Source organism: Prunus dulcis, chromosome 5 (genome assembly GCF_902201215.1).
Source record: "Prunus dulcis chromosome 5, ALMONDv2, whole genome shotgun sequence".
NCBI lineage: Eukaryota > Viridiplantae > Streptophyta > Magnoliopsida > Rosales > Rosaceae > Prunus > Prunus dulcis.
Window position 1 is genome coordinate 11,847,198 of NC_047654.1, and position 15,559 is coordinate 11,862,756.

Below are 15,559 nucleotides of genomic sequence, written 5' to 3' on the forward strand. Positions count from 1 at the left end.
ACAAGGGATTTGATATTAACGTGTAAAGTGTGTGTGTGTGTGTGAGTGAGTGAGGGGAGGGTTTAAGGCTCTGTGCGTGTGTATATATATATGTATATATATTGCATGGTAGAGACGATGGGACAAGTGAGTGAGAGAAAGAGATAGAGAGAGAAGAGAGTGAAGGGGGTTTTGGGTCGTGGTCATTTCTGTAAACCCAAGACCCAGTTGGTAGGGTCATGGGAGGGGTCTCTGCTACTTTAATTTACTTTGTCCTTTTCACCCTCTCTCTCTCTCTCTCTCTCTCTCTCTCTCTCTCTCTCTCAAGTCTCAGCCTTTTTATCCCATCATCTCTCGTACCACCCATTTCATTTTTCTCATTCACCATAATCACACACACACCGCTCCTCTGTTTCTCTCTGTCTTCTCTGCTTAGTTTAGAAGTAGCCTGAGGTTTCTTGGGTCAACTTGGTTCTGTGAAATAGAGGCAAAAAACAAAGATGAAAAGAGAAGAGGAAGCTAATTTGTTTTTGAGGGGAATGTTGTCTGGCTCGAGGCCCCTAACTAGATCCATGATCTTCATCTCAATTGATGTCAATTTTAATCAACAATATAGACTCAGTTGAGACAGATCATTTGGTTCTACATTTAGTGACGTCGGACCAGGCTTCATTCCCCCCAATTATTGCTTCCAATCACACAGATCTTCACTTACCCATGTTAGATTTTTGCCTTGATCATCCAAAGGTGAGGCCTTTTTTCAATCTTTTGTTGAATTTTTTTTTTTCTTTTCTGCCTTTGTATCTATGTCTTTTTCTGAACGTTATTTAACACCCCCCTTTTTTTCTGTTGAAAGAAAGAAATTTTGTACATGGGTTGTTGGGCAGGCAGATGCAGATTGGTGTAATGATGAAGGGTGACTGTTCTTCTCTTTTCACCTTTTATCTCTGACGGAAGTGGGGAAAAGATCTTCATCATTACTCTTTTTATTTTTATTTATCTTCTAAATTTCACGAATATCAGCAGCATATATGCAGGGTTGCATTTTCTTTGTCAGGCTTCCCCCACGCCCTTCTTTCAGGTTCATATCATTGGGCTGGTTTTTTTCATGATGGCTTTCAAGAATCTTCTCTGTCCACTTCTGCTCTTTCTAATCCCACACTTCACTTTTAATTGCCTTCTTTTACCTACCACAACCCTATTTTCACTTGTGCATTATAGCACCATAGCCTATATAGGGTTTCCATTTTCCACACTAGGTCTCTCTCTCTCTCTCTCTCTCTCCCCCCCTCTTAAATATTAACCTTGTTCTATTTTCTTAAATACATTCACTGTTAATTTTCCTCATTTTTTCCCTTCTGATTATTATTTACATTATACATGAATTCTGGTTATTTCTCTGCAGATTTACATGCCTGCAGAACAAGTGCTTGATGATCTTTTGTATTTTTTCCTTTATGTTCAATTTACTTCTTTTGTTGTTAGTGTTAGTTGGTGGAGCCAGCTTTGGAGCTGTGTATTGTATTGTAATCTCCGTCACTCTGGATCTGTGATAATTCAGATGATTAGTTTGGTTGGATTGTAAAGGATTTGTGGATCTAAGTTCTTTTATAAAGATCATATTTATTCTTTATTATGCTATTAATTTCTTTGAGAGATGTGATTCAAGCTTATGCTTCAATTCCATCTGATCCCATCACATGAATTATACAGAGAGAGAATAATCTTTCAAGGCTGACAGATGTGAGATGTATGACTAAGTTGTATCTGAGAAGCAACCCCAGTTCTTACACTGTTGAAATAACCCTCTTAAAAATTTCAGTTTTCTTCAACACAATGCGAATTTTTTTTATATTTTGAATGACAACACAACGCAGGACAATGTGATTTTGATTGTGCTCCCAGGGATATAATTTTCATGCAAAACAAGTAAAGGAAAAAACGATGTGATAGATTGGACTTCTCTGACTCTGGCTGGGTTCACAAGACCTTAAATTATGAAGCACTCTCCTCTTTGCTCATGAGCGAGATGTACTTGGCAGCTAGAATTACATACTTCAATTTTCTTAGTTCTATATGTACATATAATATTTAAACTATTTGTATAGACTATAGAACTTGAATACATGAATTACTGTGCGCGAAGTAGTGATTGACTAGTACTGAATGCCGATGTATTACGTACCAAATGTAGACCGAATATCAAGCGATCAAATGTCGATAATGTACCATAAAATGATACCGAGTATCAAACATTTAAAAAACAAATGTCGACATACTAATCGTCTTCTTAATTTGCTTAAGATTTCATGGCACTGCCTAGGCACACTGTAACTCATTTCTCTCAAAATGTGTGCTATATCGCTCTGTGTGTGCGACAGTGAAGAAAACTTGTATGGTGGGGCGGCCTGGTGGGGTTGACGTGATTTCGTGTATGATTTCCTCCAGTTTGCTGTTGCTTACAGATCTCGTATCAGGGCACATAAATATGTTAAGAACAGGAACAAAGGATGAGAGGAAATGAGAACAGAAAAAAAAAAAGTATTTGAAATTTTTGAAGAGAAGGGTAAAGAGTTAAATTCTTTTAATGAATTAATGTTTGTAGCGTCAGCGAAAGATGATGAGGACAAGCCGTGATGGTCGACTGGTTTCTCTCTCTCTCTCTCTCTCTCTCTCTCTCTGATGCACATATCCTGTCATCAATTTCTGAAGCTGGTTGCATATGCAACACTAAATGCCTTTAATGGCTTCTCTGGCTCTTTCAGAAATCTGAATCATTTTGCCATAATTACAAAGTTGAGTCAACATCAGCAGTTACGCCATGGATTCCTCTTTTCCTGACATTTCTTTCTCTCATTTTTTCAAGACTTTCCTGATGAGATTAAATTAATTACTAGACCGTGATGTTTCAATATTTTGGTACACCTCCTGCTTGTGTTTTTTGTGTAAACAAAACCCAATGCGTTTTTTTTCTTTTCTTATTGGATTTCTGAAAACTTTGTAAATTAGCAGAACTTCAGTACAGTAGAAATGTCAGCTTAAATGGTGCAACCCGTGCAACATTCAACTTGACCTGTTACAAATTAAACCCTCATCAGATTCGTGAAGAAGGCAAGCAATTGTTGCATGCTCTTTCAGAGTTGGGTTTTGTTAATACATTTACACTTGTTAAACTAAATTGCATGTTCCCTTTAAATCCTCACCAAGAGGTTGAATTGAAGATGGAGACGAAGAAGAAAACTCTCAGAAAATTTCAAATAGGTTCCATTTTTTAATGATACGTACTAAATTCCAAACAGATATTAACTAAAAGAAACTCTTGTCAATATTCCGACATTGTGGTACCGATTTGTATTTTCATGCTCGTGAAGTGCTTTTTTAGTGCCAACAAAATATCTTTATAGAAAATTAATCTAAACGCAGACATGGGTTTAGTCAAATAGGATAAAACGGATTTGCTCTTCACTTTGCATCTAAATTCGAAATTCAAATCACCCTCATTCTAATTTAGGTTAGATTAAATTAGAATATCACTTGTATAAAAAAAATTTAAAAAAAATCTAAACTAGTACATATTTCACTGCAGGTGATGCGGTTACTATGGCCATGGCCTCTCGACTTCTGTTGATTGGGAGCATGGGTTGCCTCTCTCTATTGTATCTCCCTTCTATTTTGACCTCTTCGGGCTTCCTTGCCATAGAGGTTTTATATTGTAACTTTTGTTCCGCATAAATAAATAAAATTTGTTCAATTTTCATCATGCATTCAAATTTAATTAATGTATTTTATCATGTATCAAATAAAAAGATGTAAACTAGAATTCTCAAGCACTTCATACGTATGAGATTGATTTACATATTTTGTTTTTATATAATTCTATTATCATATACAAAACATGAAGAAGTGCTTCAAGGGTTGTCAAATCCAATTTTGTTCAGAAAAAAAAATTTAAAAATAAAAAATAAAAATGCGACATGAACACTGTGGGCCACATGTATTAGACGACTTTGAAATTTTGAAAAGTCAAGTTGTGCTCCACAATGTGTAAACGTTAACATTCAAGCTACAATGTTTGAGACTCAATTCGTTGGGCCAAACTAGTTTTGGTCCAATCCCTTGTTTGGTATATAAATGATTTGGGCCTGAATTGAAAGCACATCAATCCTCTCAAACAATTGCCGTGTTTTGCATGTTGGACTATTTCTATTTCATGCCATAGTGGATAGGACTGGACTATCAGACAAATCCTTTGTTTTAGGAAAAATTAATAATTACATAGACACCCCTCTATGTGTCAAATTCGTTGATGTAGGCTTTTGGTAATCACCTCAATGAATTTTGGAGTGTTTTGTTTTTGCTATATGAGTTGCAGACTAATAATTGGAAGCAGCTTAGCATGTGTTCTGATTCTGAACACTTTCTCAATTATGAGGTATTTGGTTTTTAGTCAATTCCTGCAACTGTAAACCTATGTTTCACAAACACGAATATGGCATTATGAATACGCGATACGGGATACAGGGAAACAGCAAATCTCAAAAAAAAGGACATGGAACATGGCAATTAAATTTTATATTTATATAATAATTCTTATATATTTTTATTTTACAAAAAACAAAATATTGATGTTCATACTCCAATTTCATAAGAGCATATAATAAAATTCAAGTTTTCCAAGCCTTTCAAATGGAGTTTATTAATTTTATATGAATTATAATTGAATTAACATATTAATTTGGACACGGGTGCCCAATGAGTATTTGAGGAGTGTCCGAGTATCCGACACTTCGACACTTGGACTTAGTGCGGTGTCTATACAACACAGCTGTAAACTTCTTTCAGAATGCCACAGCCCACAGGAAGCTTTCAGCTAAACCTCCTTGAGAGACTTTGTCTTCCCTAACCATTTTCAGAAGAAGAAAAAAACCATTTATATACAAGGAAGGAAACTAACACTGTAATTTAAAGTTTAAAAAAAAAACCACTCTGTTTTAACATTTTGTCCAAAGGAGATTGATGATCTGGTGATGTACTTCTTGCTAGTAATAAAATTGGAAGGTGCACAGAATTCATCTATAATGTGGTACCTTTCCTCTGATTGCAATCTCTCTTGATGCTTTTTCTTATTTATTAAAAGAAAATACAGCACATAGTTTCACTTCCATGGCAAAATTATATTTTTGATCCTGCTATTTTCACTCATTTTCCACTTTGATATAGTTCATGATTTTCCTACATAAACTGGGACTTGGTTTGCTGTAAGTCCCTTGCTCATGTAAAGTTCCGAATTATTATTTGTTTCCTTATGAAAGCATGCATAAGTTATTTGACATAAACTTCAAATTTAGACTTGGGCAAAAGAGTCGATGACAATGCTAGCCTTGTTGATGATCTGCTTGGAGTCACCAGGACTCGGTTAGTCTGTAGTGAGTAGTTGCTGTGTGTTCTTGGGGTTTTACCCCCCCAAGTTCTTTAAAAAAAAAAAAAAGAGTCGATGACAATCATGACATGTTAAAGATTTACCCCACTGCCAAATTAAACAGGTACAGTCTTCAAAGAACACGCATTTCCACCAACAATAGCGTAAATGCTCTGCTGAGAAAAGGCAAAAACACAAGTGGTTCATGCATTTACATTTTTACGGTGAATTTTTTTCTTGGTCCCCCATTCTGCAATCTGAACTTGGCCATTCAATTTACAGCTAATGCATGTTGGTAAAGTTGATGATGAGTGTGTGGCATAGTAACGTTGTACATGTCCTTAATTGTTTGTACCCCACTTGCAAAAGCTACAATTCAAGCTTGAATCAGAATCCATTTCTGCCATAGTTAATTGCATGACTGGCTGCTGTTACAGTTCTATCAACCAACAAGAAAAAAAAAAGAAAAAAACTGATAAAAAATTGCTGGCTAATTAGGCCTCATCTGCACTGGCCATGCATGCTAATATTGCAGCTAATTAAGGCCTCATTTTTTTTGTAAAGACCACTGACCTACCAAACACCATCGACCAGATGCCAATGTCCTACAAAGCATTGGCCACCACCTGAGTTTGGAAACTCTGTGTTTTCTTCAAATTAATGCAGTAGAGGTAAGTAGAAATGTATTTATGAATTAAATCACTAATTAATGCCTGATTCTCCCACCAAGAAAATTATTCACTGGGTAATGATTTAGGCCTGATCCGAACCGCTGCTCCTTTATTCAATCAATTCTGAACAACATAAATAGATGGGGTCTGAGCCTAAGCATCATCACAGAAATTAAACATGGAAGCAAAAACCTCTGTGTTTCTAGCATTGGCAATATGCTCATTGTTCATCAATTTGGCCCAATGCAGCCAACTAATCTACCAGGGCAAGTGGAAGCTGCTGAAGAGAAGCGTTGGAGTCTCAGCAATGCACATGGCATTGTTACCAAATGACAAAGTCATCATCTTTGACAGAACAGATGCTGGTCCATCCAACCTCACTCTTCCACAAGAGAATTGCGCAAGAGTTCATCATCAATCAGCTCATGAAGCCACTGATTGCTATGCTCATTCTGTTGAATTCAACCCCACAAACCGCGATTTTCGACCACTTACTATATCAACTGATACATGGTGTTCTTCAGGTGCATTGTCACAAGATGGTGTGCTTATACAAAGTGGAGGGTATGATGATGGATACAAAGTTGTTAGGTACTTCAAGCCCTGCTTAGACTGTGATTGGATTGAGGAACAAAATGGCCTTATTGTACCAAGATGGTATGCTTCCAATCAAGTCTTACCAGATGGAAGAATCATTGTTGTTGGTGGGAGATTTCAGTTCAATTATGAGTTCATCCCCAAAACCTCAACTAATGACAAGAAGCTATACCAACTTCCATTCCTTGAAGAAACAATGCACTTGCCAAAGGTACCCAACAATTTGTACCCTTTTTTACACCTCTCAACTGATGGGAATCTCTTCATTTTCGCAAACGACCGCGCAATTCTTTTTGATTATGTGCACAACAAAGTTGTTACAAAGTTTCCAGTCATGCCAGGAGGTGTTTCTAGAAACTATCCAAGCACAGGCTCATCTACCCTGCTTCCTATTAGCCTTGTGGGAAATAACAGCTCTCCAAGTGTTGAAGTTTTGGTCTGTGGAGGGACATTTCCTGATTCGAATGTAAAGGCCAATGCTGGCATATACATGCCTGCATCAAAAAGCTGTGGTAGATTAATAATCACAGAAAAAAACCCAAATTGGGAAATGGAGGAAATGCCCATCAACAGAGTCATGGGTGACATGATTTTGCTGCCAACAGGGGATGTGCTGATCATAAATGGTGCGGCTAGTGGAACCGCTGGTTGGGCAGTGGCAAGAGAACCGGTTCTGAACCCGGTTCTTTACAAACCAAACCATGAAAAAACTGGCCGGTTTGAGCTCATGAACCCTACAACTATACCTCGCTTGTATCACTCAACAGCACATTTGCTATCTGATGGGAGAGTTTTGGTTGGTGGCAGCAACCCAAATGTGAACTACAATTTCACTACTTTGTACCCTACTGAGCTGAGTCTAGAAGCATTTTATCCACCATATTTGAGCACATCATCAAAGTCCAGGCCATCGATAAATTCAATCAAACCGGGAGTGGATCTTACTTACTTGCAGAAATTTTACCTGGGATTTAAGACAAATTATGTGCCGGACAAGATTTACGTGACCATGGTGGCTCCATCATTTACTACACATTCTTTTGCCATGAACCAGAGGGTGCTAGTTTTGGACTTCAGCCAAGTGGGGAAAAATGGCAATTTATCTGGTTCTAAAGGCTACATAAATCTCGAGGGTTTTGCACCAGCAAGGCCTGAATTGGCACCACCAGGATATTACTTATTGTTTGTGGTGTGTGATGGGATACCAAGTAGAGGAATGTGGGTTCGCATTAAGAAGTTGTGATTGAGTATGGCTATAAATGATGAAGGTGAATTAATTAACCTGAGATCTCTGATTATATTTATTTTCATGTCATTTATAATTTACATACAGAAAAATTCAGCATAAATCTAACGTATAGTTACTTGTCAATGAGAGAAGTTTCATTAAGAATAAACTTACAAATAAAAAAGGTTAAAGATTAGTTTAACATCACCTCAAAGAGTGGAAAAAAAACTTCCTTAGATTTGGCCCTCACAATTTTTCGTTGTTGTCAATCTTTTCTTGTATCAGTTGAAATATAAGGCAATAAAACCTTATAATTACAGTACTGGCCCCCCCCAAAAGACAAGCTACTAACTCCGCCATTAACATAGTGCCAAAAAAGAAAAAAGAAAACCTAGTACGCATACATGCCCACAATATGTGCTTTAGAGTGAGCTGATCAAAAGACCCCTTTGTATATGGGACGCCAGATTAGGACATTGTTATGGTTAGTAATTAGTATCATGATGCATCCCGGAAACACAATAAAAGGGATCGATGAACGTCAAATCTTAAAAGAACTAAAATCCGCTACCATTCTGAGATCCACTAGAAAAAAATGAAAATATTCTCAGTAACTTCATTCATATAAAAACTTTTAATTTTCAATATCTGAAAAATAGGGGCCTTACACGGTGAGCACCCTCCTTCCTTTGCTCTGTTATTTTTTATTTTTTCTTCTTTGTGTAATGTTGTTTTGTGCTTGATCCAACCGGCAGCTATAGAATGTGGGCGGTTTGAATGGGGGATGGGTGGAAAGTGGTGGGTCGTGAGTTGCAGAGAGAGGAGAGAGAGTTTTCCAGCCACAAAAAAATTTAATTTTTTTTCTTCAGTTGTTTCAATTATTTTAATTGTTAATTGATTATTTAATTTAATTTTTTATAATTTATTTTTATAACCGATGTGGCACAATAATTGAGTTTAGGTGAGCCATTGATTGCCACGTCATCATTTAATGGATAGCTTTACAGTCAAACTAAGGGAAGTATGAAAGTGGTAGAAAAATCAAATTTTGAGTACGAAGTTGAGACAAAAAAAACTTTGTGTAGTAAAGTCATAATTTCAGAAAACTTTCGGGTAGTAAAGTGAAATTAACCATTTATTTTAATATGCACAAAATTCAAAATTCCAACTAGATAGTTCATCTTACACCAACCGTTGGATTATATTCTATCATCTCAATCTTATCGATCGGACTATTATCAATAATTTGCACAAAATCTAAAAATACGATAAGATAAGATTTCGGGGGTCTATCCAATTATAACTTTTAAAGGCTTTTTGTAAGTGAGTGACTTTGAAGGAGTTGACAAATTCTTAATGACTTTTACATACTTCATAAAGTTAAGTGATATATTTTTATCATAGAGTTTTACATCCTTTTATATACTTTTTTAAATATTTATTTTATGAATAGTATTTTATACTTTTGAAAAATGTTCTCTCACATTTCTCTCTCTCTGCCCATTCGCATTCTCTGTGGCCTGAATGTACCCTCAGCATGAATGTACACTGCTTTTCCCTCACCAGCTCCTTGATCTAATGGGAGCTGAAACATCCAAATGAATTAGAAGTGCACTATAGTGAATCGAAATTATAGATTGTAGTTGGGTGGTTTCTGTTGGCATGACTTGTGAATATTGACTTACTTTCCTTATACATCAAGAATTCCTATTATAATTGTAATTTATTTACTTTAATTCCTAATTTCTTACTGTAAATATATTTAGGAATTTACTTGTCCGTTCAAGTTTCGTTGTATTATAAATATGACCTCCGAGACGGAGAAGAATACACAGAAAATTCTCACAAACAAATATTCTCTTATAATTTTCATATTTTAGAAGTTTCTGTACCAGCACAGCACGACATGTTAAAGAGAAAAGAAAGTCACTTACTTGGCAAGTGACACAGCTGGGTCTTTCCAAAGAAAGGAACTCACCAGATATCTCACTAATAGATCCAGTATCGATTCCTCCTGTCAGAAGAAAACCACGCGGAAACTTTGACACCACAGAAATATCAACTGAAGTTTAAAGTATTACATTCCTATTGATAAAACAAGGACTCAATTCTAAGACCTGGCAAGTTCTTGAAATTGGAGACAGGTCTTGGTTAAAAAAAGAACAACACTGGAAACTGACCCTCCAATATCTTCTCAAGTTGTGGTGAGAAATTGGAGAGAGGGTGTGGTATGTGAGGGCAGGCTGGGGTTGGGGATGTAATCAAGTGGCTGGCTGCGGATGAAAGCTGCACCTTGGCAACGGCCAAACCTGCAGTACAATCGAATCATTGATAAAGTCTTGGGTAAATTAGCGAGACTTTTAGTGTTAAGAATTATTGAAAAATCATTCATTTAATAAAGTTTTCAAAAATTATAAACTTTTTGAATATCACAAAATCTTTTAAATAATATTTAAAGTCACAATTGAATACCATCAAACTTTTAAAAACTATTTTAAAGTCGAAATTGAATACCTCCCAACGTTATACTCCCTTCATCTCGCACCAATCGTTAAATCAAATTCTCTATTCTTAGGGGGTGTATTCAATTTAGATTTTAAAAGAATTTGAAGAAGTTTAAAAGTTCATGACAGGACTCGATCCAAATTTCATTTTGGAATTCGAACCGAACCCTGTGCGTATCCGACACTTGGCGGGTGCCAGTCACAATCACTAAATTGCCCTTCTAGTTAAAATTCAAGTTTATTACAAGTTCGACTTCTACCGAAAATTCGGCAGAGTCTCTCCTGTAATTTGATCATTTCCCAACATTTCAACCTATCAAAAGCACATATATACATATCCCAACTGCCAACATGCATTCATATTACATCCAGACCAATCAACTGAACTAAACGGCTTCAGGCTAAACAGAAAGTCCTAGGGCAATTCATTAGAGCAACTAATTCAAGAATTTACAATAGCACAATTTGATCTCAAAACAAAATCATACATCAGAGAGAGAGAGAGAGTGGAGCAGAGTATGGAATCTGCCCGGTGGTGGCGCTCTTGTGTATGTCTAATGCATGGAGGAGCAAAACATTCAAAAATGTGAGTAAACAAAAATAAAGTTTTGGAAAATAATATATGAACATACTAACCCCACTGTAAAAATGTTTAGAAAACTCATTATGCATACTATATTTGTACAGAAGTCAAACCCACATATTTATATTGATATAATCACTCACACACTCACAGAAATCATCAAATAGTTTAAACATTGAAAGATAAAGATTTCTCTACCACCTAGGTATACCAATTTTATTTCCGTCAATTCCTCGTGCCATCGAAGCAACACGTCCTCGCAGGCCTCAGGAAACACAAAGTCAACCCGAGCCGCAATCCTCGCAGAATAAAGGGGACATTTAGTCCGCCTGATCGGCATTCTTCGCTCCCATGGTCTCGGTGTACCCGAAACTCGTGGGGGCAAGTGCACTGACAAAACCGAAGGCAACTAGGATGTCCGTGGACATCATCATATCCGAAGGCAACTATAAATCGAAGGCAAATTTTATTCTGAAGGCAACATTTTAATCCGAAGGCAACCTTGGGTACCTAGGGTGGTTTTTAAAATAAATATATGCTTATGAAAAAGATTGAAATTTATAAAATTATTTCTTAATTATCCTTAAATCCTATTGCCACTCAATCCAACAAATTATCTCAATTCTTACTTTCCATACCCCTTTTTAACATATTCAACTAGGGAGCATATAAATAAAAATATTTAAATTCATCAAATCATGCGAGGAAAGCCACAATCAATAAAACTTATTCAAGATCAAATAAGGAAATTCAATTTCATAAAAATTATTTATAAAACCAAAGTCCACTCACTGAGTGTTCGAGCTAGCTGGACCTTTCGAAGGTCCCTCCTGCAGGTCAGCTGGTGCCCGAGTACCTTGATTGTCGGAAACGGTGGCCGGAAGAGAGAGATCGAAGCCATAAAGTTTCGAACGAAAATCGGCGAGTTTCCTTCGATTTCCAGCGACTGGAGTGGTGGTTGATGGCAGTGATGGGCTAGGGTGTGACGGCGGGGCTTGGCCGGTCGTTTTGGCACCAGTCTCATCGATCAGGGTGGAGGGTGGCGGTGGTTATGGAGGAGAGAAGGTGATGGCTGTGCAAATGGGAATGAGGGGTTTGTCGCGACTGTGAGGGAGAGAGAGAAGAAAGTCAGTTTTTAAAAAAATTTGATTTTCAAGAATTACGATTTTGCCCCTCATCATAATTGGATCTTATTTTCTTCGTTATAACTCCGATTTGAGCCCACTACGTGTTTATGGATTCGATTCGATGCGACGGTACAATCGAAATTTTCAAATTCCTTCCTGGTCCAAAAGTCAACATTTTCCCTAATAAATTATTATAGGGGTATTTTAGTCTTTTTCTCCAATAAACTAATAAATTAAAATTAAATTAGGTTTAGGTTACTACAGTTCAAGTGTATTCAATCACGATTTTATAGAAGTCTATACAATTCTGGGCGTATTCAATTCATACTTTTTAAACTCCATTCAAATTTGGATGTATTCAATCACGACTTTAAAAGACTTCATAAAAGTTTGGGTGTATTAAAAAACTAATTGATTTTAAAGGAAATACAAAAAGTGGTGGATTTCATTTGTTTATAGACAAATTTTAGGCCATGAAAAATCTTTGCTTCCTCCCAGAGATTTTGATAGATATATTATTTTTATTCTCAAGATATGATTTCACACTTCTACTACCACTATCTTATCATGGTTATCACCATCGCCGCCGTCGTCGTTGTCACCACCACAATCATTGTCGTCGTCGCCACCACAATCGACATCGCCACCACCCTCCAGCACCACCACCACCATCGTCACCTCCACCACCACCACCACCACCACCACCATCACTGCTATTGCCACCACCTCCACCACCATCACCATTACCCCCACCTCCACCACCACTACAACCCCTACTAGAAGCCCCACCATCACCACCACCATAGCCACTGCCAGCATCATCACCATCACCGCCACCGTCGCCGCCGCCATTCCCACTACCACAGCCACTACCTCCACCACCTCACTCCCACAGCCACCACCACTACCACCCCTACCTCCTCCACCACTACCTACCCCACCATCACCCACAAACCGCCATCACCACCGCCATCGCGATCGCCATTGCCATCATCATCATCCCTAAACCCTTTTTTTGTTTTGGTGCTATAAACTCCATTAAAATCAATAATAAAACTCTAACATACTCATTTAAAATCTATACACGAATTCAGCCAAAATCTATGTGGAGTTTGTAGAATTCAGTCAAACTCAATTAAATTCAATTAAACCCCATCAACTTTATAACCCTTTTAAAATCATATAAAATCTAAATTAAATACACCCTCCTTAGTTTCATCTGTTATTGTTATCTATGGTATGGTCATTCAATACGCTTTTCAGACAAACAGAATAAAAAATTTGTTCTTAATTAAGCAATTGAAAATTGTGCGTGCATATGGAACAGAAGTTTATTCATTGACGGATACTCAGTTCAAAATACTAAAAATCGTACAACTAGCAGGGCATATGGAAAAATCTTCTTACAGAATAGTTAAACAATATTTCCCCAAAAATCCAGCCAACCTGTGTTTATCGCGTGGCCCGCCATTAGACCTAAGTTATCATTTCCCTCAAAATCCAGCCAATCTGTGCTTATCCATGGGACGCCATTAGTCCCGCCACGTTTGTACTACAACCTCACCCACTCACTCAATTTCTTCTTCCACTACTTCTCATCCTCTGCCTCTCTCTTGCTTTCTTTTTCGGGCTTTGCTTTCTGCAACCCTTGTGACCTAAAATTTCCTTTTATAGGAAAAAGGTTTAGCCATGGAAGAAATTATACCCTCATCTTCTCCACCCCAACTTTGTCAAGAAAACTCAGTCTCATTCCAACAACGTCTCCAGTTCATAGTTCAGAACAGGCCTGAATGGTGGGTGTATTCGATTTTCTGGCAAGCCTCCAAAGACAGCAATGACCAAGTTGCCTTGTCATGGGCTGGCGGCCATTGCACAAACCCTAGGGACTTGGCATCCAAAAGAAGCAACAAAATGGTCAATAATAAACATTTTGTTGAGAGGAAGAAGGTGATTAACAACAGAGAAGCTGAATCACTTTTCCATGAAGAAATGGACTTGGACATGAGGCTGGTTGATCATGTAGTTGGAGATGTTACTGATTCTGAGTGGTTTTACCTTTACAGCATTTCTTTTACGCAGTCATTTGTTGCAGGCCATGCGACAAATAATATCCTGGACCGTTCGTTTTGCTCTGGTGGTTTTGTTTGGCTTGCAGGTGACCATGAGCTTCAGCTTTATGAGTGTGAGAGAGTGAAAAAGGCTAGAATGCATGGAATTCAATCTCTGGTTTGTATTGCAACTCCTTGTGGGGTTCTTGAGCTGGCTTCTCTGGATGTGATCAAAGAAGATTTGGGTCTTGTGCATCTTTCAAAATCATTATTTCTATCAGACAACAACAGGGTTTCAAAGCAGGACAGCCGTGACCTTAATGCACTTGTTCCTCCCCTGGAAAGTGGGATGTTTTCAGGAGGTCAAAAAGATTTGACCAAACAAGGTAAGCTTGAAATTTTATTGGTAGTTACTATCAAACATTGACCAAAACTGCTGACAATATCATATTTTATTTTAGGACATATGGTTCTAAAATTTCAAACAATTTCTACTGACATTTGATATGTTATTGCAACACTATCTTTTATACATTTTGACAAGAAGGTGATACAAAAGAAGCTGCACCTATCAATATAGGTGGGTCTTCATCAGACTCTGCCGGCAATTTCACTTCTGATAATACAGAGAGTACCCGATTGAAAACGAGAGGAAGATCATCATCAAACCATGCACCACAATTATTAAACCATGTCGAGGCGGAGAGACAGAGGCGGGAGAAGCTTAACCATAGATTTTATGTCCTCCGCTCTGTCGTTCCGAATGTGTCGAAGATGGACAGATCTTCTTTGCTTGCTGATGCTGTGGCATACATCAATCAGCTCAAAGCAAAGATTGAAGAATTGGAGGACAAAATCCAATCACAGCCCCAAAATCCCAAAAGGGAAAATGTGAGCAATGCTGATCATCATCACTATAGCCAAAGGACAAGCCCCATAGTTGATTTTCATCATTCAAACAATAACAATACTAATAGAGCAGCTGCTGCTCTGGAAGTGGATGTGAAGATTTTAGGCTCAGAAGCCGTGATACGAGTTCAGTGTCCAGATCAAGAATACCCGTATGCTAAATTGATGAATGCACTCAAATCCCTTCGGCTACAAGTTTATCATGCAAGCATTTCAAATGTAAAAGACTTGATGATTCAAAATGTTGTGGTAAGAGTGCCTTATGGGTTCACTAGTGATGAGGCCATGAGAATGGGTATTATAAAAAAATGGTACAATTAGTTTCCCTATAAGCTAATGATGAGGACAACGATTTTGCTCGTTCTTCTTCTTTTGTACTTGTTGCAACTCAAAATCCGTGAAAGCTAATATTTGAGGGTACACTTGTTTTCTAATGAGTAGAAAATGCTAGGTTGATTCCTTTTTTGTCGGAACGGTGATTCTTTTTTCTAGTA

At 37.5% G+C, this 15,559-nt stretch overlaps 3 protein-coding genes and 1 long non-coding RNA gene across 5 annotated transcripts; 3 read left to right on the forward strand and 1 right to left on the reverse strand.

The window, feature by feature from the left end:
• Positions 1–153: 153 nt before the first annotated feature.
• On the forward strand, positions 154–1,635 carry LOC117628350. Its single transcript, XR_004585944.1, has 2 exons — positions 154–726; positions 836–1,635. It is a non-coding gene; the product is annotated as an uncharacterized LOC117628350 (long non-coding RNA).
• A 4,228-nt stretch (positions 1,636–5,863) lies between these two features.
• On the forward strand, positions 5,864–7,970 carry LOC117628367 (aldehyde oxidase GLOX1-like). Its single transcript, XM_034360796.1, has one exon. The coding sequence runs from the start codon at positions 6,248–6,250 to the stop codon at positions 7,907–7,909; it is 1,662 nt and encodes a 553-aa protein (XP_034216687.1). The 5' UTR covers positions 5,864–6,247; the 3' UTR covers positions 7,910–7,970.
• A 1,404-nt stretch (positions 7,971–9,374) lies between these two features.
• On the reverse strand, positions 9,375–12,780 carry LOC117629049 (meiotic recombination protein dmc1-like). Its single transcript, XM_034361572.1, has 4 exons — positions 12,687–12,780; positions 10,075–10,203; positions 9,829–9,956; positions 9,375–9,479 (listed from the first exon to the last, which is right to left on the reverse strand). The coding sequence occupies exons 1-4, from the start codon at positions 12,778–12,780 to the stop codon at positions 9,375–9,377; spliced, it is 456 nt and encodes a 151-aa protein (XP_034217463.1).
• An 876-nt stretch (positions 12,781–13,656) lies between these two features.
• Positions 13,657–15,487, forward strand: LOC117627971 (transcription factor MYC2-like). Of its 2 annotated transcripts, none has more exons than XM_034360299.1 (2): positions 13,657–14,542; positions 14,701–15,487. In XM_034360299.1, the coding sequence occupies exons 1-2, from the start codon at positions 13,798–13,800 to the stop codon at positions 15,384–15,386; spliced, it is 1,431 nt and encodes a 476-aa protein (XP_034216190.1). In that variant the 5' UTR covers positions 13,657–13,797; the 3' UTR covers positions 15,387–15,487. The 2 variants fall into 2 exon arrangements, with proteins under 2 accessions (XP_034216190.1, XP_034216191.1); XM_034360300.1 differs by having other exon boundaries at positions 14,704–15,487.
• Positions 15,488–15,559: the final 72 nt, after the last annotated feature.